General features: G+C 38.5%; 2 protein-coding genes across 2 annotated transcripts; both read left to right on the forward strand.

Moving 5' to 3' along the window:
• Positions 1 to 1,205: 1,205 nt before the first annotated feature.
• LOC134673566 (uncharacterized) lies at positions 1,206 to 2,491 on the forward strand. Its single transcript, XM_063531564.1, has 2 exons — positions 1,206 to 1,537; positions 1,975 to 2,491. The coding sequence occupies exons 1-2, from the start codon at positions 1,404 to 1,406 to the stop codon at positions 2,489 to 2,491; spliced, it is 651 nt and encodes a 216-aa protein (XP_063387634.1). The 5' UTR covers positions 1,206 to 1,403.
• Positions 2,492 to 13,573: 11,082 nt separating this feature from the next.
• Positions 13,574 to 22,492, forward strand: LOC134673074 (uncharacterized). Its single transcript, XM_063531012.1, has 2 exons — positions 13,574 to 13,701; positions 19,434 to 22,492. The coding sequence occupies exons 1-2, from the start codon at positions 13,574 to 13,576 to the stop codon at positions 21,769 to 21,771; spliced, it is 2,466 nt and encodes an 821-aa protein (XP_063387082.1). The 3' UTR covers positions 21,772 to 22,492.
• The last annotated feature ends 211 nt before the right edge of the window (positions 22,493 to 22,703 follow it).

Below are 22,703 nucleotides of genomic sequence, written 5' to 3' on the forward strand. Positions count from 1 at the left end.
TATGGGTGCTAGGCGACGATATACATACTTATATACATACATAGATAACACCCATGACTCAGGAACAAATATTAGTGTTCATCACACAAATAAATGCCCTTACTGGGATTCGAACCCAGGACCATCGGCTTCGCAGGCAGGGTCACTACTCACTAGGCCAGACCGGTCGTCACGAATGATGTCACGAATGTTACGATAGTTTTTATATGTAGATTACACGACACCCATCCCATAACCCACCACCGTGTTATGTGAGTCCTGTCCTGTCCCGTAAAAACGCGTGTTATTGGTTCTTTTCTTCTTTTATTGAAGTTTTCGCAAGCACAAACACTCGTGACGTGGTAATTGTAAAATGATAATAATTTAATACAATATGATACGCGCGCTACTCTCGTGATTACGTCAACGACGCGCCGCTATAGGTACACCTACGAGTGCCTACCAGTCCGAGTCCACTGCCCCTTACCCGGTACCCAGTGTTGCCAACTTGGCATAAATGATGCCAGATCTGGCATATTTTCACTCGCTTTGGCATCAAAATTTTCCATTTAGCAATTGGCATATTTTTTAGGATAATTTAGTCTAAGCCAAGTTTGCACCAACTTGGCAGCAACAATATGCACCATCGCCTTATGTGGTTCATATTTTCATATGAATTTTGACTTTTGTGGACGGATGGACGTCGACGGACTATATATAGTTGGTCAAGCAGATCTCGTCAGTAGAAAAAGGCGGATAAATCTGAAAAATGTATGGGTGTCTAAAGTGTCTAATTTCAAGTGACATTTTACCATTTTTTTAGCATAAGTATTTCAAAAAACTTTGGCATAATCTAGACATTAGTCTAGCATTTTTTCAAAATCCGAGTTGGCAACACTGCCGGTACCCCGCGCACGGGGCCAGTTAGTGGTTGTCACAAACTCGGACCGCACGCCACGACGCAAAATTGTTATTGTTATATCCTCATCGCGTTGACGTCTTCCAGGTCTTCCCCACGGCACCGCGTACGGTGCTCATCATTAGTTGCCACTTGCCAAGTTAATACCTCACACTGCGTCGACTTCTGGACGCAAGCTTCGCGTTTAATACTTACAACATAATAAATATACCCCACGCGTCACTCTCGTAATCTGGCCGCGTCGGCGTCGCCCCGTCCCCGCGGCCCCGCGTCTGGTGCTCGTCAGTGGTTGCCACGCGCCGCCGCGTGATGCACGTTTTTTAGTCGGTGCTTCGCTAGTTAACGTTCGCGTCACTCATTATTAAACGTTTTTATTACTCTTTTAATATTTAAATACTAAGAAGAACGTGTGATTGCTTCAATTTGTCCGATATATGAACATTGATTGAGTAATTCTGGTCAATCGAACGATTGCTTCAGGATCTGGTACCGAATACAAAAAACAATGGGGAAGTCGGAGACGAGGGTTAAAAAGGCGAGTAAATACTGCATCGCGGTTGGGTGTTTCAACAACGATAAGAATTCAGATTGCACGTTCTTCGCGGTACCGACGGGACAGTCCGAGGAAGAGGTCGAGAGGTACTTAAATTATTATTCTGATCATTTCTCGTTCGCAAACACATATTGATTGAAACCCATATTGTTGATAACAAGAAATTAAGTAAGTACTATTAGAATAGGTCTCTAAAACGTAGCAACAAAAAATACTGTGGAGATTATTTTGTACACTGCGACCGACGCTGACATTCAAGGTCATTCGAGCTGGCAACATAATGTAAGAGCAATGTTGGCTTTTTTATTAAGCTTTTATTTAATTAAGCAAGTAACTTGCAATGTAACAATTTGAATGTTTATTTGTTTAAAATATGTTGTTTCGGGTCAAATCTTGCAAACTAAATAAGACCCACTTCCCATTATACAAATCCAATATTTTTCAAGTCAGGTGTAGGTATCCGAAACAGTATTTTGTTATTTAATTTTATGATCTTATTTTTTGTGTCCCTTGTTTGTTACAGGTGCAAAAAATGGTTGACACTACTCGGCAGAGAGGACCTGTTAGAAAAAGACAATTTGAAGAAAAGTTCCTACTGCGTTTGCTGCGCACACTTCGACGACTCGCAAATAAAAATGCTCAAAACTCTGAGAAGGGGCGCCATCCCGACATTGCTACTACCTAATGATATACAAGAAGGTTCGACAGCATCCACAGACGTCAATGCGGGGTCATCTTCAACACGAGCCATATGTTCAGAGGTCAAAGATGCAGAAATGATATCAGTAAAAACAGAATGTGCCGAATTAAATATAGAACTAATAAAGACTGAACCACGAGAAGTATTGTCAGCTGAAGAAGAAGAAGGATTGAACGCAGAAAGTTCTGTTCCAAATGTAATAGTTGTAAAGTGTGAATTTGAATCACCTGAAGAGGCAATGGAAAAGTCGACACAGACTCCAAAAGGTTTAAAAAAAAGAAAGCGTACGGATGACCCTAAGAAGAAATGCAAAAGCCGAAAAGGAGATAACAAAAAATAAAACTTATTTAATAACTTGATAATTGTTTTATTTCCGTGTTTACATATTCCATCCACATTGATTGATACGATACTGCCCAGTGCAGACGTCTTACGTTTTTAGGGTTCCGTACCCAAAGGGTAAAACGGGACCCTATTACTAAGACTTCGCTGTCCGTCCGTCCGTCCGTCCGTCTGTCACCAGGCTGTATCTCACGAACCGTGATAGCTAGACAGTTGAAATTTTCACAGATGATGTATTTCTGTTGCCGCTATAACAACAAATACTAAAAACAGAATAAAATAAAGATTTAAATGGGGCTCCCATACAACAAACGTGATTTTTGACCAAAGTTAAGCAACGTCGGGAGGGGTCAGTACTTGGATGGGTGACCGTTTTTTTTTGTTTTTTTTTTTGCTTTTTGGTACGGAACCCTCCGTGCGCGAGTCCGACTCGCACTTGCCCGGTTTTTTTAAATAAAACAGATTTATAATTTCGTTTACTTTTACAGGCTTTTAGGTTAGTAAAGCTAGTAAAACTAAGAACCGGCAATATTTTGCGGGATTAACATATCTAGGTCACACTAAGCAACGTCTATTATGGGACCAACCCTGAAATCACGAAAAAAAATTGGTTGTTACATACATTTTGGCTGGTCAGATGTATTCTTATTCTAATTATAAATTATTCAGGTGTCGATGTTTTCTGTGGTAGGGTAAAGACTTTACCTATATTCTCATATCGCAAAATATTGCCGGTATTTAAAAAACGTCTTTTATATCAACGATATACCTATGTTATGAATTTTTTAATGTGTAGTGTCCCCAGATGTGAGCTCGATCTAGTATTATAGTATAAAACAAATGTATCTGTCTTATTGTTTACTACTCTGGTTCTTCTAACGCTTACCACGTCATAGACTTTAAGTATTGATCCATCTAAGGTTCAAGCTAATTTGGTTGTCAATACTAACAGTATGAATTGTCCAATGAAAAGTAAACTCTAGATGTCTCAACAATTAAAGTCCGAGAAGTGTGTAAGGGAGATGTCCCGTTTTTGCGGGACGGGTGTTGTCATTTGGCACAGTAGCTACAACGGCTGTCACACAAATGTGGGGTAAAGTTGATTAATTCAAACACCTAAGTTTGTTCCTAAGTAGAAACTTAGTTAAAATTATTATTATTACAATTACGTAGGTAGGCATAATACATGTGTCAGAAACTCATACGGTCCCACAATGGATAAATAATAAGATCACGTATACCTATCGCACCAACCTGTGTACATTAATATGCATGTGGATTACTTATATGGCTCATTTTTTATTTTTTTGACTGATGTTGATAACAGGTTTGAAGAGCTCATCCTATACAAATAAGATAAAGAGGGTTTACGGGACATTACATTTGGACAAAAACATGTATGGAAATTTTCATCGAGTTACGAAAATTCGATACGCTTTCGTAACTCAGTGGAAGATTTAGCAGAACATAGGATATATGGTGAAAATGCGTTTAATATGCACCACAGAATAGGAAGCGTTAACTATCCACCAAATTCTATCAAAATCTGACAAAAATAAAAAATTAAGTACAATAAAATAATAAGTAATCCATACCTACTTAATTATAATTTACATTTAATTGTGTGTCAGTCGGCGCTCTTCAGTTTTTGCTCCCACACTTAACTAATACAATTGTAACTGGCGCCAAATGAGATAATATTCACACAATCTCAATATTCCGACCTTAATCCTTTGCGATAAAGTCGATAATTGTTCAGCATTTTTTTGCACAACGCATTTCCTCTTAAAATCGACTTTATACGGTTGTGATAAGGTTGAAAATCGCTTGGCAATGTTTTGCTTTGAAGCACAATTAGCGTTTGGGCTTCTTCACGTGGTGTTAATTCTTTTTTTATAGGTTATTTTATGATAGTTTAGAGTCAAGTGTCGTTTAAAATAGTATATGGAGTTTAACTCAACAAATGCGTTTGAATCTTTGTGAGGAATCCTTACAAAGATTACTTAGTCAGAGTATCCTTACTAAGGATAGTCTGACTTAGTATTACAGTCAGATGATAGTCAGTCTGTGATAGTATAAAAACAAAAAATACAGTCGACGACGCCAGAGATATGTTTACATTTTTCGCCTTATTCCAAAGGAATGAGGTGCAAAAGTGTACCTAAACATATAATATAAATTACCAGAATACCTCTTCTTCTTCCTGCCCTTAATCCCAACTTTATTTGGGGTCGGGCCAAAATACAAGAATACCAATTACCTACCAAAATTTCATCCCAATTCGTTCAGCAGTTTTTGTGTAATTAAACAACAAACATAATATAAACTATTGTAAATACAGACTATCCCATTTACCTAATCACAAGAAAAGGGTATCCTAATAGGTATTCCAATGATATAAATTCCTTAATTATCGGGCAAGTAAGTATTTATCTGTTTTAATAGTAGCAAGTATGGGTTAAAAATCTCGTCGAAAAATTTAAGTACGCAACGCAAGAGTGGATTCGCAGCTGGCGTCCATACACATACAGTAACGCTGGGAACATTTCCTATGAATATAAAGCTATCTGGAGGAGTGCTAAACGCACGATTAAACACATGTGTTTGTATTTATACACGTGTGCGTGTGGTTAACATAACTGGAACTAAAATGTAAACAAGATGAGAACCCATGCAGGGTTCGTAGTATCGCAGTTATCACTCTGACTGTTGGCGCGTCCGGAAACCATATCGGTACTGCATTTTTAGGGTTCCGTACCCAAAGGGTAAAACGGGACCCTATTACTAAGACTTCGCTGTCCGTCCGTCCGTCCGTCCGTCTGTCACCAAGCTGTATCTCACGAACCGTGATAGCTAGACAGTTGAAATTTTCACAGATGATGTATTTCTGTTGCCGCTATAATAACAAATAATAAAAAGTACGGAACCCTCGGTGGGCGAGTCCGACTCGCACTAGTCCGGTTTTTAAATGCTGCATTATTAAAAATTCCGCCTTCGAAATGGATTTCGACATTTGCGGCAGCAATGCAGTTGGGTTGGCAGTACGCCGCGGTCCCTCGAACGATGTTATGGCTCCTCTACACGATAGGCCAACGCTGGCCACTTCAATGGACGCATTTATGCGTTAGAGAGAGCAAGTGATATTGCTATCTCCTTCTACTGCATGGCTGCGTCCACAACTGCGTCCCTTGCAGTGGCCGGCGTTGGCCCATCGTGTAGAGGAGCCATTAAATGCGGAGTCTACATCGTTTTACAATAGAACCATGCGTTAATTTGATTCATCTAAAATCAAACACTAACGCGATAAGCCAAGTCCAAAACGTCTCTTCTCCATACAATTTCCAAAGCAACATACGTTAATTCGGTCCCGGGCGCCAGTAGGAGCAAATAAAAGCGCGCACCGACGTCCCGTAATCGTCCAATTGCCGGCCCATCCGTCATTCGCTCCCTCTTCGATACATTTACCCTGTTTGTAAAGCTAGCGGCGGCTTTGAACTGGTTACCAGCCTAATTTGAGCTCTGGGTCAAAATTAATTCATTTCCTATCTTGTTTATGATTTTGATGAGTTATGATACCTGCTAATGTGACTTCTGCCATAAAAAAGTAGATACCTACGGTGTTATCGTATGATTTTTCGCTGTAAATCTACATATCGGCAGATTGACTTCAGATTGACAGAATCTCAGTACAATTGGCAACTATACAATTTATAGTCTGAACAAAATTCAAAATTCCTGTGTATTTTGCCACCTTCTACTGACAAGGATCTGCTTGACCAATATAGTCCGTGGACGTCCATCCGTCCACAAAAGTCAAAATTCATATGAAAATATGAACCACATAAAGCTATGGCGCATATTGTTGCTGCCAAGTGCCAAGTTGGTGCAAACTTGGCTTAGACTAAATTATGCTAAAAAATATGCCAGATGCTAAATGGAAAATATTGATGCCAAAGCGAGTGAAAATATGCCAGATCTGGCATCATTTATGTCAAGTTGGCAACACTGCTTACATTTTGGGAACAAAACAACGAAAACAAGTTGACTCCCGTATGTATGTAACAGTGACTTGTATATTCGAAGGGGCTGAGTAAGACTGGTCTCTCGATGCAATGAATGGCATTGTGGAGAGCGAGCTCTTCAATCTCAGGCCCCGGCTAGGGCGTCACTTTTTATGATTATTTATTTAGGACACGCCGTGAGAGCAGTTTTAATAATTTATGTTCCATTTGGACAGTTTTTTGTCATTTTCTTCGATCATGATGTGTTTATATTGCATTACATTTGGACACCCGTTTTTGTGTTTACATTATTGTGTTTAGTTATGTTAAATGAACAAATAAAAATAAGCGTTGAATTCCGTGCATTAACCACATATAAGAATAAAAATTATCTTTTCTTCAGGCTCTTTGGTCAATGACTACGTACTTACGTAGCTGTTTCTTGCTTAGGTTCTGCAGTTTTTCCATTGCGGATCTGAAATTGATTCAGAATTTTCAGATGTAGTTTTAGTTTTTTCCTTCCAAATAATATACATTTTTGAAATTAAAAAATGTGGCCTTTGTTCCACAAAAAAAGCTCCGCCGCTTTTAACTTCTTTTATGTTATCAAATTTATTTGGAATATGATTGCTGGAAACACACAACTGCACGCTAAAGATGTTTTTATGGTTCGTTTAATTTGTATCGTACGGATTTGTACCCTCCATTGTAATTGTGACTCGCACTTGGCCAGTACATTGAATGTGCCCCCCGCAAACAAACATCACTCTACTAGTACGCACTACGCATGTCTCTGTTGCGAGCATTCCTTGGAAGAGTTCCCTAACGCGCAACTTTGAAGATGGATATGTCAGCAATGGAGCTAACGTTGTGTGGCTATTCAACAACAATCTGTACGGGACTGCTTGCATTTCTAGTTAGAATCGACCCTTAGCTTTGTAACTACGGACAACGTGTATATTATGACTAGGTATATATGTGCACACACGCATAATATATAACCCTATTATTACTCTCCCTACGGTCTCTTTTGCAACTTGCAAGTGGCATTCCTTGGAAGAGTTCTCTAACACTACACTTGGAAGATGGGATATGCCAGCAACGGAGCTAGATACCGCTGTGTGGCTATTCAACAACGACCTGCAGGTACGAAAACTGTTTGCATTTCTAGTTTGATTCTACCATAGAGGTTTCTACTCGTAGTTTAATGCATTTCGATTAATCGATCCTTGGCTTCACAGCAAATAAGTTTGCAATCTTGGTAAGACAATGTCTTGTGGTGTGATGGTCACACGTAAGTTTTAATAAATATGTATTTTAACATATTTGAGAAACAGTCGTCATTATCCGGTCCGCCGTTCCTCAACCTTTCTGAACACTTGCCTCGATGATGTGTAACGAATGCACGACATAATGAGCGACTGCCAAATGGTGTCGCATACTAGGGCACTGGCTACATTCACCTACTTACTGCCTTAGTGATAAGGTCGGTTTTGGTGTGGCTGCAGCTGGAATGTCATTACGAGTTAAGTAGTTTAAATGGATTGGAAACAGGATAGTCGCACAAATCATGAGCGTGGTAGGTAGCTATTAATGACAGAATATATGCATAATAATATATGTTTGTTTAGTATGATACTTTACGACTATATATTCATAAGTGCTTCTTGAATCCACCACTCAAAGAGCCGCTGTTGTTTTCTGTTGCCTGAAAATATGTTTTTTTTTATTATTATTTGAAGACTTTGAAGTCCTTCAAGGCGATGTCACAAGCGGGTAGGTACTAAAATAAAACGTATCGAATAGCGGCGCGGCATGGTGACGTGACAAAGCGCCGGTTGTTGTACCTACTGTACTGAGTGTTATCTCCGGACGTCCGGCGTTCATGCCCCGATCAATGTAGCTTTGTTGCTGTACCCGCTTGGGTGGAGTACACTAACACACTTCCTCTACTATTAAAAAAAAAACCGGGCAAGTGCGAGTCGGACTCGCGCACAAAGGGTTCCGTACCACAATGCAAAAAAAAAAAGAAAGAAAAAAAAACGGTCACCCATCCAAGTACTGACTACTCCCGACGTTGCTTAACTTTGGTCAAAAATCACGTTTGTTGTATGGGAGCCCCATTTAAATCTTTATTTTATTTTGTTTTTAGTATTTGTTGTTATAGCGGCAACAGAAATACATCATCTGTGAAAATTTCAACTGTCTAGCTATCACGGTTCGTGAGATACAGCCTGGTGACAGACGGACGGACGGACGGACGGACAGCGAAGTCTTAGTAATAGGGTCCCGTTTTACCCTTTGGGTACGGAACCCTAAAAACGTAATTATGGAACGGCTCAGAATGTGGGTTTTTGCCAAGTAGGTATTCGCAATGTTTAAGAAACTCTTCCAAGATGCAGATGCAAGGGGAGGGAAGGTGTAATGGTGCGCCGTCTTACAAGTGCATCGGTACAGGGGATAAAAATCATTTTATCTTCATTTTAAATGGACCCCAAATCCACTTTCTTTAGCTCCGTGCCCTTAGCCGGTTTTCTTTAACTCTCACGCAATTCCGTTGTCCTAATTTAGTTTCACATAAATTATAAAGCAAGTTTTGCATAATTTTAAATAATCCGTCTTACTTTTACAATGTTTTGCATAATAGGTCCTTTACGATCGTTTTACAAGTATAATGAGATAATTATTTAAATAGTGTGTTTATCGGAACCGGTTGGTTCTTTTGAGAGTTTCGTCTGTCATTTTTAGAAGAAAATAAAAGTGTCGGGGAACATTAGACGGGCTGGTTGTAGGCGTGTCCGCGTGTCGCATTCTTAAAGAACATTCGTCTTTCAAGGATACTTAACCCAAATTCTTAGGGCCCTTACGCACTTGCGGTTAACCGCGGGGGCGGCTGGCCGCGCGGCCAGCCGCTTTTGCAATTTAATATGTAACCGCTTGTGATCGTACGCACTTAACCGCCACAAAATTTCAACCGCGGCGGTTGAATGAAGAGCTGCGGCCCGCTTCGCGGCTGGCCGCCAACTTGTCTATACGCACTGGCGGTTCAGGGTGCGGCGAGCCGCCGATGAGTTTGTAGCCGACGTATCCGTCCACCACAATATTATTTAGCATGTAGATATAGATGGTCAAGCAAATCTTGTCAGTAGAAAAAGGCGCGAAATTCAAATTTTCTATGAGGCGATATCCCTTCGCGCCTACATTTTTCAAATTTGCCGCCTTTTTCTACTGACAAGATCTGCTTGACCAAGTATATATAATAATTTATTAGTCATTAAAATAAAATACGTAGATTATTTTTTATAGTAAAGCAAGAAAATAAGAGTTCGGGTTGGATACAATAACGAAATTTAATATCTTGTCGTTTGACGGTGTCATATAAAACTGAGTAATTCTTCAAACGACGAGACACTCATTCTAACATAGCGGAAAAATTTATCTTCGTGCTTCTTAAATTCTTGAAAACAGCTTGCGAACTGGCCAAATTCGTTGCGTGTTTCTAGTAAAGGATGAATCCAGTATCTTTTTTTTATTTTTCGTTTGTTGTTTTAGGTAGTACAAATATATAACACAAGCTACCTCAACAGTGTCCATTTTATTAATGGACCAAAGACGTCGAGCGGTCCAGCCGCTTAACGCGGTTGCATCGCGGTTTCATAGCGGCTGGCCGCCATGGCGGCCAGCCGCTAAATCAACCGCGTCAGGCGGCTGGCCGCTCAATCGAACCGCCTAAGCGGCCAGCCGCAAGTGCGTAAGGGCCCTTAGAAAGTGCCAATGTAATATACCTAGGTATTGTTAAAGGATAATACTTAAACTATAAAGATTTAAATGATTGTATTACTAAGAAGTGCTGTATTAAGTGGTTCCCCATATTTATTTACTTAGATATGTTTTTATGTTGATTTCGCGTATGTACCTATCTTTATTGTTCTCAACTCAAAATGACTTGGTAAAACGGTTTTTACATTGGATGCGGATATCGCTATACCTATAGTGCATAATCGCGTGTCACATTCGCCTGTTTATTTTTTTGCAATTTAATTCTCAATAGGTACTCACAAAAAACATAGTTACCAAGACGCCATCAAATCCTTATTGATATACGCGCAGAATTGACAAGCTTATATCCTCAAGTGTCTAGAAAAAAGACGAGGCACATCCTGAAAATTAATCTACCTGACAACTCAAGCTGGTCCTTTGTACGCCTTATATCTTACCAATGTAAAGTGCACCTTATAATTTTGCCACTAAGGTTTCATTTTGTGGCTTTAATCCGGCGTGAGCTATCATTTCTAGCCTATGTACGCTTGTTGTTGTAATAAATACCTTAAGTTGAAGAGGTAAGGTAGTATTTGGTAGGTAAGGCTGGTAGAATGTAATCCCATCGCTTAATGCTGAGATGACATGTAACAGTGACAGAGTCGTTAGTGTTCGAAATGTTCGCAATACAGGGTGTAATTTGTGTTGTGATATGATAGACGATAAGGAAGGCACAGAAATTTTTTGTATAGTTGTCCGATGTTCATATTTATTGTTCAAATTATCGGGCAAGCGAATGCGAAATAATCGGCTAAGAGCATGTCGGGCGATGCTCAGTGTAGGGTTTCGTAGTTACCATTCTGTCAAAATAAACCAACAACTTATTATTAGTAAGTATCATAAGATAAGGGAGCACCTTTGCAGCGCTTTGTACGTCTTATTACTATGTATTAGACGGTAAATGTTACATTTCGTAATGAATTTATGTGTCAAACTGCCAAAAAATAACTAAGTACAAACACTTAACGTGACTGCCATATAAAAATGAGCTGTCATATATGAAGACCAACATATATTCGACGCGAGTTAGGTATAATAATTATCCTGTATGTTTAATGATTGTGGCTTTTGGTGGAGGCGTGGTAATCTTTCATAATCCTTAATCTGTTTTCCATGAGACGTTAGTAATTATATCACCAGTACGGTTACCATCAGTTTGTCACTAACATAAACGCCGTCGAGAACGTAATTTACTTTCTATACATCCCGTTTGCACTAATATGCGAGTGCGAGCGAGATGTATAGAAAGTAAATTACGTTCTCGACGGCGTTTATGTCAGTGACAAACTGATGGTAACCGTACAGTAAAATATACGGGATACTTAAGCTTCGCAATGACTAGAAAAAACATTCGCTTATACATTTTATATAAGTATACCTACAGGATGTTAAATACAAACTCAATATACTGAGAAAAAAATCAAAATTTATTCAAGTTCTTTTTGTTTTGAAGATAAGAAACACTACAGCTACAAAGATTAAAAAGAACCCTTTACATTCAGCCCGAGATCGAACCTGGCCAAATCTTTTAAAATACAGGAACTCGTTTTATTGCGTAAATGAAAAAATCTAAGCTGTTAAGGAACAGGTTATTTTATTTTATTTACGATAATTTTAAACTACGTTTCGTCAGTTTATACATATTTAAAACAGGCACGTTTCGCAGTCTAAAGTCTAGGTAAGCATAGTTATTTTAACTGTCAGTTCTTCTAGGGTTAAAAATAATATGTATTATAAGTCATACATATAAACGCGTACTTACGGATTTTAAAGTGCTTTACCAAATAACCTTTTAGCAATCGCCAGAAAACCAGAAAGAGATGGCAGACATATATACTATACCAAATGGCAAAATAATTAAAGCTAGCCGCTTAATCCCTTATAATAACCAATGGTGGTCCATATGTCTTTGGAATAAGGTTGTAATTTAGTTAAGAGTGTGAACGCTGGTGCTTACGACGTTTTGTATTCAAGTGTCCACGTCCGCTGCCGCTGGGCGCATGCCGGGCGCACTCAAAGGCGCTTGATGAATGATGAATAAAAAGATGTCTAACTATAGATAAGAGGTATAAATACAGTCCGGCGGAGTTTCGCGATCGTGGTGAGAAAAGCAATACATAGGTAAGTACACAGAAAAAGTCTAGCAAACTGGTCTAAGCAAGCAGCCCATTGCGTTTTTAACAATTTTGATTATTTTTGTAAGTTTTTCAGTCGGGCGTCACAGATCTTGTAGCTTAATTTTATACCACGTCTGTGGCATAAAAGGATATGACCCACCTGACGGTCAAGTAGGTATCCTATGGACGTCTGCATCTCCAGGGATGTTATATGCGCGTTGCTACGCGAAAATTATCTTGAAGAATGTTATTCTTCTTCTTCGTCCTTATAATTGCAATAAAATCGCCACTTTTCACAACGTTCTTTATACCACGATCTAATTTCTCTTAATAAAGCTCAAAGGCCTCTTTGAAAACAATCTAAGCTAAAATTATAGAAAATGCTTTCCGTAATTAGTATGAAACTGACTCATTAAGAAATCCCTCCTGTATAAAATAAAAGGACTTAAGAACAGTCTGTCCTCGAGTTTAGACCTTGCTGGCCGTTTGTCAATAAGGTCAATTTGACACGGTTAATTATCATCGTAATCCAATCGTCTTAGTACTTAGACACTTTTAGTATAAGTACATTAATATATACGCAATGTATGATTAATTGACACTTTGAAGAACGGAATACATATTACATACAAATAATTAAAATATACAGAGGTTAATATTTAGCTCCGTTTGCTTAGGTTACCCTGTATATGTAGCAAGTACCAACAACATGGAAACTTACCACAAACGTAAGTACGCCACAAAACTCACAAATATCTGAACATGCACCCAAACACCACGACATAATTATTAATGTCGTACGTAGGTATATACTCGAATTTAGATATTTGATACATCTGAGACAAGTCTGTAGCGAACTATTTTTGAGCATTCTTTGAATTCTTTCACTATCTACCTGAGTAACCTTGACGGTGGCCATTGTTTGGCGCTATGAATGTGTGCATCAAAACAACAACGTGCGCCCGCGTGTCGTCCATCCCGCTCTGATGCGGTTTCGCTCTAGCTTACCGAGCGGCCATCGCTCCGCTATCTATCCATGTGTGCGTGTACACGCATACGCCAAGAATAAGCGACAACGTCAGGTCAGTCGGAGGCACGCCTCGGTCGCGAGCAGACGTGTGCGTGTGAGTCCCGCCATCGGCCATGCCTCGCCCGAGCCAACGACGCTCGAACGTACGCCTGCGCTGCGCCGTACCCGGCTGCCGTTATAATAGGGGGAAAGGCAAAGTGTTGAAAAATACTACGTTGTTTTGCATTCCTAAGGATGAGAGGTACCTATAATTTTGTTTATTTTTTACTTGTTGTTAAGGAGGTCTTTACTTTTATTAATACTGAACCACTGTTTGAGGTGGTTACATTTACAAACACATGCTATAGTTCGTTTTTTTTAGCATTAGAAAGAACTTCGCAGAAGTAAGCTTGTGGTTCCAAATCCGGCACTTTTAGCGGTAATAATTTGAAGTAAATTGTGACGTTATCTATGAAAAGGGACCTTATTGTCGATGGCGCTTACGTCATTATTAACGATGGTCAGATATAAATACAACGCCGCGCGACGCTGTGCGGCGTATGCGCCATCGACAATAAGGTCCCTTTTCATAGATAATGCCCCAATTATATGTATTGACCATGCTACATTAGATAATTCAATAATTATTAACAATTAAAGAGCCTGATAAAAACTGCACGCTTGCTTCTGTGGAGTTCTTTCTAATGCTAAAAAAACGAACTATAGACGTTTGTCAAAAGCAGAAACGAATAATTTTGTAACATAAGTGAGGTCGGGTGATTCCGATAAGTTCAAAATGTGGGTGATTCCAAAAATAAACTCTAATAGTAGGTAAGATAGAATAATGGGTGAATTTTGGAATTAAGTAGCTGACGTTTAGAAGTGTACCTAGTCGGAATTACCCGAATAGGTAAAATCGCCTGCGCTCGCGGTGTTTCACCCTTAGGGCGATACTCATTCCGTCGTTTGAGCACCTTGCAGGTAGTAGTGCTCATTTACGACGACGACGCGAGAACTCGCATGCGAGTTTCATTACATTGCGGGTTTTGAATGGACGGTTGAATTGGACGTAAACGTAACCATCAGTCCGCAATGTAACTAAAATCGCATGCGAGTTCGCACCGTCTAAATCAGCCTTAAGGATTAAGGCAATTATTAGTGTAGGTACCGCACAAAACTTAATATGGGTACACTTAATATGTGGGTTCACTTCGGTCTTGCAAATCGGTTAAATTTTTTCTTAACTTAAACACTACACCGCGAGCGCAGGCGATTGTACACCTTACGTTTTTTTTTTAAACATTGGGTTGTTTTCCATGAATAAGGTATATTCGGGTAATTACGAATGTCAAAAACCATTGGAAAATTCCGAAAACGGACTCTTATTATGATGGGATTATGGGTAATTTTCATCTGATCTTCGGAATTATCCGACATACGAAATTACCCGAATACACCTTATATACAAAATTCGACTTAAATAAACTCCAAGTATTTAATTAAATGAAAATTTGTGTCGCTATCAAAAACGCTCATGTTATCGGGTTATCAGTATAATAATTTACATTAGTACTTAAGGTAAACGTCGCTAGTTTTGCTACAAAAAAATTGATAAGTAATTAGCTGAGATGCTCCGAATAGTGGTTTGGCCGAATACCGGATATTCGGCCCCTCTAGAAAATTCGGCATGACATGCGAACATTTTTAGTCACAATTATTATGAAAACTGTTCGCCAACAAAACCCAACTTTTGCTAAGATAATATATATTTTTTATTACAGAATTAATTAATGTAACTACAATCTACATACATGTACGAGTAGTTCTTTAGAATAAATCAAATCAGACCCGTGAGTCTGGTCATTTTATCATGATTAAATATTTTGTAATCAACAAATGCTCAAAAAAGGGTCTTTGTATTTGACAACTTTCGAAGAATACATTTTAAATATTAAATATGGTCATTGCGCTAGTTTTCGTCCGGCTCTAGTTTTCGTCTACTTGACGAAGTTTGAATATAAACCTTTATTGCTGCACACATTTGGACTTATTGCAATCCTTAATATGTTAACAATTTAAGTATCTTCATAAAAAAAATATTTCGCGAGTAGCAAATTAATGTATTATTTGTTAATCCGTCAAGCTCTTTATTATACTGTGGTCAAGTGGACGAAAACTGACACTGGACGGTAAACTGACGCAATTGCCCTATACCTAGTTTTTGGTTATGTGTATTGTGTTATTTTTCTTTTTAGGTAGGTGCAACAGCTATTCAGTAACGACAAAAATAATCATTAAATTAAGATCGGATCTGCTATATTGTTTTTAGTGTTCCGTACAAAACATTGTTCACGGAACACTTATACTTATTATGGGCTCACTTATTCGGTCTTGCAAATCAGTTATTTTGAATGGAACATGTAGCCAGTAACTGTAAACCAGTTGCCTGTAGTCAAAACTCTTGCTATTGTTGTACTGTATTGTATTGTATTTTTGTTACTTACCACAATGTTTTTGTTCCTTCCGCATAGGAGACTACACCATTCCCGACACGCCATCCTTATTATCTGTGTCATTTCATTATAATGTTTATATTTGTTTCTTTCGTGTTGTTTTTGTTTATGTATTTTAGCCAACTTTGTAACTTGTAAGAAGTAAAAACTGATTGAAATTTTATATTAGGTTAACTCACTTTATTGTTTGTCAAATCTGTCATCGAATTTAATTTCATGTAGCTACCGCTGGCGCTAGTTATGCGCGCTTAATGCCGCGCCACGATATTACCCGACCGGATGGTACAAGTTCGATCAGTTCTCATTGTCATGTATTCACTTATGTCGTCATGTTGTATCTCATTTTTGTATTAGCTGTGTAAAATGTTTGTAATCTATTTTCTGGTTTATTTTATGTTTCTTTCCTTTATGTTTCTTTATTTTAGTTTTTGTCTGTTACCTTCCGTGAATATTTCTCACTTGATGGTCTCATCGGAAGATCAGCGCTGGAAGTCGCCAGCAACATGCTGAGATGGTACCATTTCGTGACACTTTATTTTACACTGTTTTTTCTTATGTATGTCTGTTGTCTGTGTGTTTACGAATAAAAACCTATTCTATTCTATTCTTCTATTCTAGTGTACTCGTAGTGTGGGGGAGGGAGAGGGGAGGTAGTTTATCGATAAGGACAAAACACATAAGTTTCTTTCGAACTGGTCACCATCATCTTCTAATTATGACAGTACTAAGTTTCTACTGTACTACTGTTTGTACAGTACTGTGTTTCTCGTGTTTATATTTCTATGTACAATAAAGTAAATACATACATACATACATACATACATACATACTAAGTATAACATGATAACTGATAACCAGTAATCAATATTCATGAAAATGTAAAGGCTGGCGTCTACTAGACTCGCCAAGTCGAGTCGAAACGCGTAGCCGCAGAAATTCGCCTGACGAGCAAAACGCGCGGAGAGTCGAATCGGCGCGCCGGCGCCGCGGCTATTCGTCAATGGACGCAGTTGCATAGAAAATATAGGAGGCGAATTATTGCGATTCGATTCGATTCGCCTCGGCGAGTCTAGTGGACGCCAGCCTTAAAATACAAAACAAAGCCATGCTCATAAAACTAGTAGGCCGCCCGTACCTACTGGAAGCGGGTTATCAACTTATAACTTTAAAAAAACCAACCAAGTGCGAGTCGGACTCGCGCACGAAGGGTTCCGTACCATTACGCAAATAACGACTTGAAAAATTTCGTTAGTTGTATGGGTGCCCCACTTAAATATTTATTATATTCTGTTTTTAATATTTGTTATTATAGCGGCATCAGAAATGCATCATCTATGAAATTTTCTGCCAAGCTATCATGGTTCATACAGGGTGATGACAGACAGCCAGATAGACAGACGGACAACGCACAGTGTTTCGTCTAGAACAAGCTAGGTGGACAAAATTATTTTTTATGTTTTTGGGTAGTATTATGGTTAATATTATTCAATTAAATATAATTTATTAAATTTTCTAAAATACCATGAAAAAAAGTAAAAAAATTAAAATAAAATATATATTTAAATTAATTATATATTTTTTACAAATAATTGATTAACCCAATAATAAACAAAATTTTACAGATCATTAGATACATTTTTTTTTGAATTATTTCTTTAAAAATATACAAAAAAATACAAAAATATATAAAAAAATAATTAAAACTTAACTTATTATTAATAATAAATTATTTTAAATCTGTTAATGATTAATAACCTAATAATCTGTTCTAACTCATGTATTATATCAGAATAATAATTGTTTTCCTTGTTTTGCGTAAGTTTTTTGAAGTTCTTCTGAGGGATATAACACGCATGTACCTATTGCATTGGGCAAATAATGATATGATGGATATTTATGATGATCAGCATTCATTGACCACTTTTTAGTCTGCTTGTAAGTTTGTATATTTCTATGCTAATGCCTCAATATAATATGCTAATGCCTCATTAACACTTAGCTGCCTAGAATTCATTGAAGTTCCTACTGTTGTCGTAAGAACAAGACTACGTTGGCTTATGTGGATTTTCTCTAATATTTTTTAATTTTTTTAACATTTTTGCCGTGTTCTATTTCCTGCCGATGTCGAATCAATCGGGATTTAATATTAAGCAGCAGTTAAAACACTACGTAATTGTACCAGATCTTTAATTCAGCGTTTTTTCGTTTTGAAAGAGGAAGTTTTGAAGTTTAATTTGGGTCTTCCTGCAGGATTAACATTTTCAGACGACGTTGATGTACTTGATCTAGTTATGCACACTCGTAATTCTATATTTTGGCCATCCAGACCCCTTTTAAACTTTTCCACAAATTGCTTCTTTAATCTTAACGCACTATTCCACTTGGTATTCAGTTTTGATGAATAACTGGTTTAAATATTTTTCAACCGTCTCTCAGACTCTTTCGCGAAATCTCGTAACTCATATTTTACCAATATAAACTGATAAAGGTGGGAATTTCCGTCTTTTTTCCCGTTATTTGTCCATTCTTCAAAAACACCTTCCTTGAAATAGAGAAAACGTGTTCTGCAAAAAAAAGAAAAAAAAATGTTGTAAAAATTTGTGAAAAATGAAATATACACCATCATAAAGAAGGATAATGGTAGTACATTATATGTAAAATCTAGACTGTTGTCAAGTGTTGTCAAGTGTTTGCCAGTCTATCAAAGTTCGAAAACTAAGAACTAATTCAACATTTTTAAAGTACATTTTTAATGCTACATATATTGCACTATTACGAGAGATATGAATATGTTTAAATGAAAAATATAAAGTGCTTACCTTCAGCTATAAGATCTATTACTACAACTTTCCACAATATAATGTTTTACTTGAAAGATATGTTGTTGAACGCATCACAGAATTGCAACTGATTTAATTGTGCGATTGCACTTTCCTCGTTAGCTGACTTCGGCGCCCTATAACTCATAAAATTAGAAAGTTAGGCATGATCTATTCATGGGTTTGGGGGTTTAAGAATGTTATTTATCTAATCTAATTACCCATTAGTGGAAATTTGATAATGAATTTTGTCCACCTAGCTTGTTCTAGACGGAACACTGTGCAACGGAGTCTTAGTAATAGGGTCCCGTTTTTACCCTTTGAGTACGGAACACTAAAAATAAACGACAATAAAATTGTAAAAAGGCTAGGTTTTTGCAAGAAGGAATAAAAAAACATAATAAGTAGGAATATAAAATCTAATCTCATCTCATCTGTTTAGCCCCATGGTTGACTGGTAGAGAATGCCTTTAGGCATTAAGTCCGCCATTTGTACATTTTATTTGTATTTTGTGCAATAAAGTTTAAATAAATAAATATAACTAGAACAGCTCAACATTTATATAAATTAAATTTCACAAAATCATATAAGTACCTACATTAACAAAAAAGATCAATTCTCTGTACGTCTTTCTTAAAGCTAAAAATACGTATTCTTTCAGACGCAATGACTGGATAAAAGCAATAAAACCAGAAGACCCCAAATACCCTCACCTGATGGTCTGCAAACTACACTTCGCTGATGACGACATCGTCTTAAACAAGAAGAGAAAACGAATTATCTACGGCGCTATGCCTACCCGCAATCTCCCAGAGTCTGGTGAAGGCCCAGAACCACCAGTACACCAAGCTATCGAAGAAGACATCCTTGAAGAAGTAAAGTCTGAACCAGATGATGGTGCCGTAGTTGATTTGTTCACAGAAGAGGAAACGGTTGTGCAGAAAATACAGAAACGTACTTTAGAATCGGATGACTTGAGTGAAATACCTGTGAAACGGGAAAAAGAGGATTCATACGAAGATGGAGAGGCTAGCATAATACAGCCTTCGTACAGATATGATGAAATCTTTCCAAGACCAATACAAATTCAGGATCAATCAGCGATTTTAGATGAAAAGATTGAATCAAATTCAAATGCAACCGAGCTAGATTTGCTCATCAGGTTAAGTAAAGCTTACTTAAACCCGGAACTCGCTAAGTTTGTAGAAGTTCAGGCGATATTGAAAAGCGAATTAAAAGCAGCATTTAAGCGCAAGCGATACAATAAAGACGTGCTGTTTTTCGCGCTAAAGCTATACCATAAATACCCGCAAACTTATGAATTAATGCAGGAGTCATTCTATCTGCCTCCATTACTGAAGATTAAACAGTTGTGTCGGAATTTGAATTGGGAGATGAATGAGAGCTGGATGACGGTTCTCCGAGCGAGATTTCAGTATGCGTCGACAGAGGAGCGGGAGTGCGTAGTGTGTGTAGCGAAGGTCAGGCTGTCGCTCGGTTTATCATACGATCCAGTGCGCGATCGCATAGCCGGCCTGTATGAGATGAACGGTTCGCAGCGCCCTCGTACCGCACGCTACGCTACTGTCGTTTATGCGAGAGGAATCATCTCCCGCTGGCGTCAGCCTCTTTCCTACGCTCTCCTCCCCTCCGGCTTTCGCCAGGAAGACGTCTGGTGCTGGTACGAAAACCTCCTTACCAATCTCTTCGATATCGGGCTCAATGTCCGCGCAGTCATCACCGATTTCGACGACGACTACAACACGTCAATAAGACCATTAAGCTCTCTTAAAACCTACTTCCAATTGAATGACAAGCAGATCTACTGCTTCTATGATTGCACGCAGCTAATGGTGAAGCTACGTGACTGTTTTAAGATGTATAATGTAAACTTCAAAGGCATGGTGGCGGAGTGGGACGTGATTGAAGAACTGTTTGAGTTTGACAGCTCGAGGAGATATAAGCTGGGTGCAGGGTTGACAGCCGAGCACGTTAAACCAAGCGGGAGCGCGGCTCGTAAAACAAAGCTAGCAATAGAAACGCTGTCTCCGAAAGTTGCCTCAGCTTTAGCCGCAGCCGTTGATATACGGGTCCTTGATGACTCGGCCCACGGCACTGTTAAATTCGTCGAGACCTTCAGCACTTTTTACGACATCCTACACAATAAAGAACTACCCGCACTGGATAAGGTGATTCATTCGGATATGAAGTTCTTGCACGACATGCTGATGCATCTTGAGAAGCTTTCATTCAAGGACAAGCGTGAGATGAGGAGCGTACAGGATCCGGGGGTGATCGGCGCATTTAGTAAAGACGTGCGTTCTATCATGGCGCTGCAGGAGCGCATGCGGCGGGCCGGGTATAAATCTCTGCCACTGCGCGCTTTCAACAACGACCCGCTTCATCAGTTCTTCGACCGATTAAAAGGAGTCAACAAAAAAGATCCGACCGGCCGGCAGGTAGTCGACGGCTTTAGAAGAAACTTCGTCTTCAACATCATGAAGTCTTTCTGTAAAATGGGTAAACTTGATGACTTTCTGCAGACTGCAAGAGGGATTAAAAATGTTGCAATGGAACCGGAAGCGCCAAAGATGTTCAAAGGATTAGTAAAGCCTTCCCACGTTGCTTTATTGACGCGTGTGAAGATGAGTCCTGATATCCTGCTAGCTCAGTGCCTCCGGCTGAAACCTTGCTGTGAGCTAGGTCAACAGTTCTGCAAGAACCCTCCCGCTGTATTCATCGAATATGTGAGTGACATGGAGCGTTGCTTCAAACAGTATTTCGCACCAGAAACGCTGGCCGAGGGCGTGATAGCCACTATACTGGCTTCACTAGATGAGTTCCAGTTCCCAGCGCCGTGCCGCTGCTTCCCGGTTCTGCTCGTTATCACCTTGTACTTGCGGTTCAGGATCGCTAATCTGGTTGAGTACAACAATACAAAGTTCAGACGCGGTATCAGCCGTGACTTTACGATGAATGTTAAAATCAATGCTTATTGAACCACTTCATTGTAACTTATTGTTAGCTTAGTTAAGACTGATTTTGGTAAACATTAATTTTAAGAGACGTAACAGATTAGAATGAGAAGTTTGTGATTAATTACATCTACATGGGTGTTGAGTATCTTGAACTGTTATCTGTAAAATGTTCTATTGATTCGATCTTATTAAACGTTATAAAACGCACAGCGAGATTAGCTACGTAGTACTGAGGAGAAAAAGTAGGTAGGTACATTATCTAAAAGTGATGTTAATTAAATTTATATTTCAGTGATTTTTTTGGTTCCTATTATGTTCGCTTTTAAAAATGGCATTTTTTCCTCTCTGTAATGACTTATCAGAGAAAATCTGTGATCGAATTTGTTGTATTGTGCTTATTTAGTTCCTAATTTTTATCTTTTGTAATTCGTGAGTCGAATTTCGATAGTTTGTAACATCTGTCGAATTAAATAATAAAGTGGCCAATGTAGGCCATCGTCGCCAGCCGCGCACTATAGTCACGCGTATACGTAGCCGATAGTTATATACTAGATAGTAACTATAATAAGAGCTTGTCAAAAATGCAAACTGAGAATAGGTAGGTAGGCAGTTTTATGTGCCATTGGTTAAAGGAACGAGTATAACTCGTCGCTATTCTTGTGATGATTGCTTTCATGTGATTTGTATTTTTTATACTTGCTGCTGCTAAGAAACTAAGAAGCCATTAAAGACTTGAAAATGATGTTGATGTGTTTTATTTAGGTCCAAATAAAATTCTACTCACTATGATTATTTGTTAAAATTGTAATTTTGACTAGATTTGCCCCGGTTGTGGCCACTGGCCCGGCTTTGGCTATTTATTGTATTAAAACTATAATGTAAAACAAATTTACTCGTTATACGACGTTTATATATCATTACAAACTCATTTTCTTACCAACTAAAAAAAGATG

This window comes from Cydia fagiglandana, chromosome 18, assembly GCF_963556715.1.
Source record: "Cydia fagiglandana chromosome 18, ilCydFagi1.1, whole genome shotgun sequence".
Lineage (NCBI taxonomy): Eukaryota > Metazoa > Arthropoda > Insecta > Lepidoptera > Tortricidae > Cydia > Cydia fagiglandana.

Excerpts from the sequence above, each read along its gene's own strand:
- LOC134673566 (XM_063531564.1), top strand. The coding sequence starts at position 1,404 with ATGGGGAAGTCGGAGACGAGGGTTAAAAAGGCGAGTAAATACTGCATC. Across the intron at positions 1,538-1,974 it reads TCCGAGGAAGAGGTCGAGAG|GTGCAAAAAATGGTTGACAC; the intron begins GTACTTAAATTA and ends TGTTTGTTACAG.
- LOC134673074 (XM_063531012.1), top strand. The coding sequence starts at position 13,574 with ATGCCTCGCCCGAGCCAACGACGCTCGAACGTACGCCTGCGCTGCGCC. Across the intron at positions 13,702-19,433 it reads TGCATTCCTAAGGATGAGAG|ACGCAATGACTGGATAAAAG; the intron begins GTACCTATAATT and ends GTATTCTTTCAG.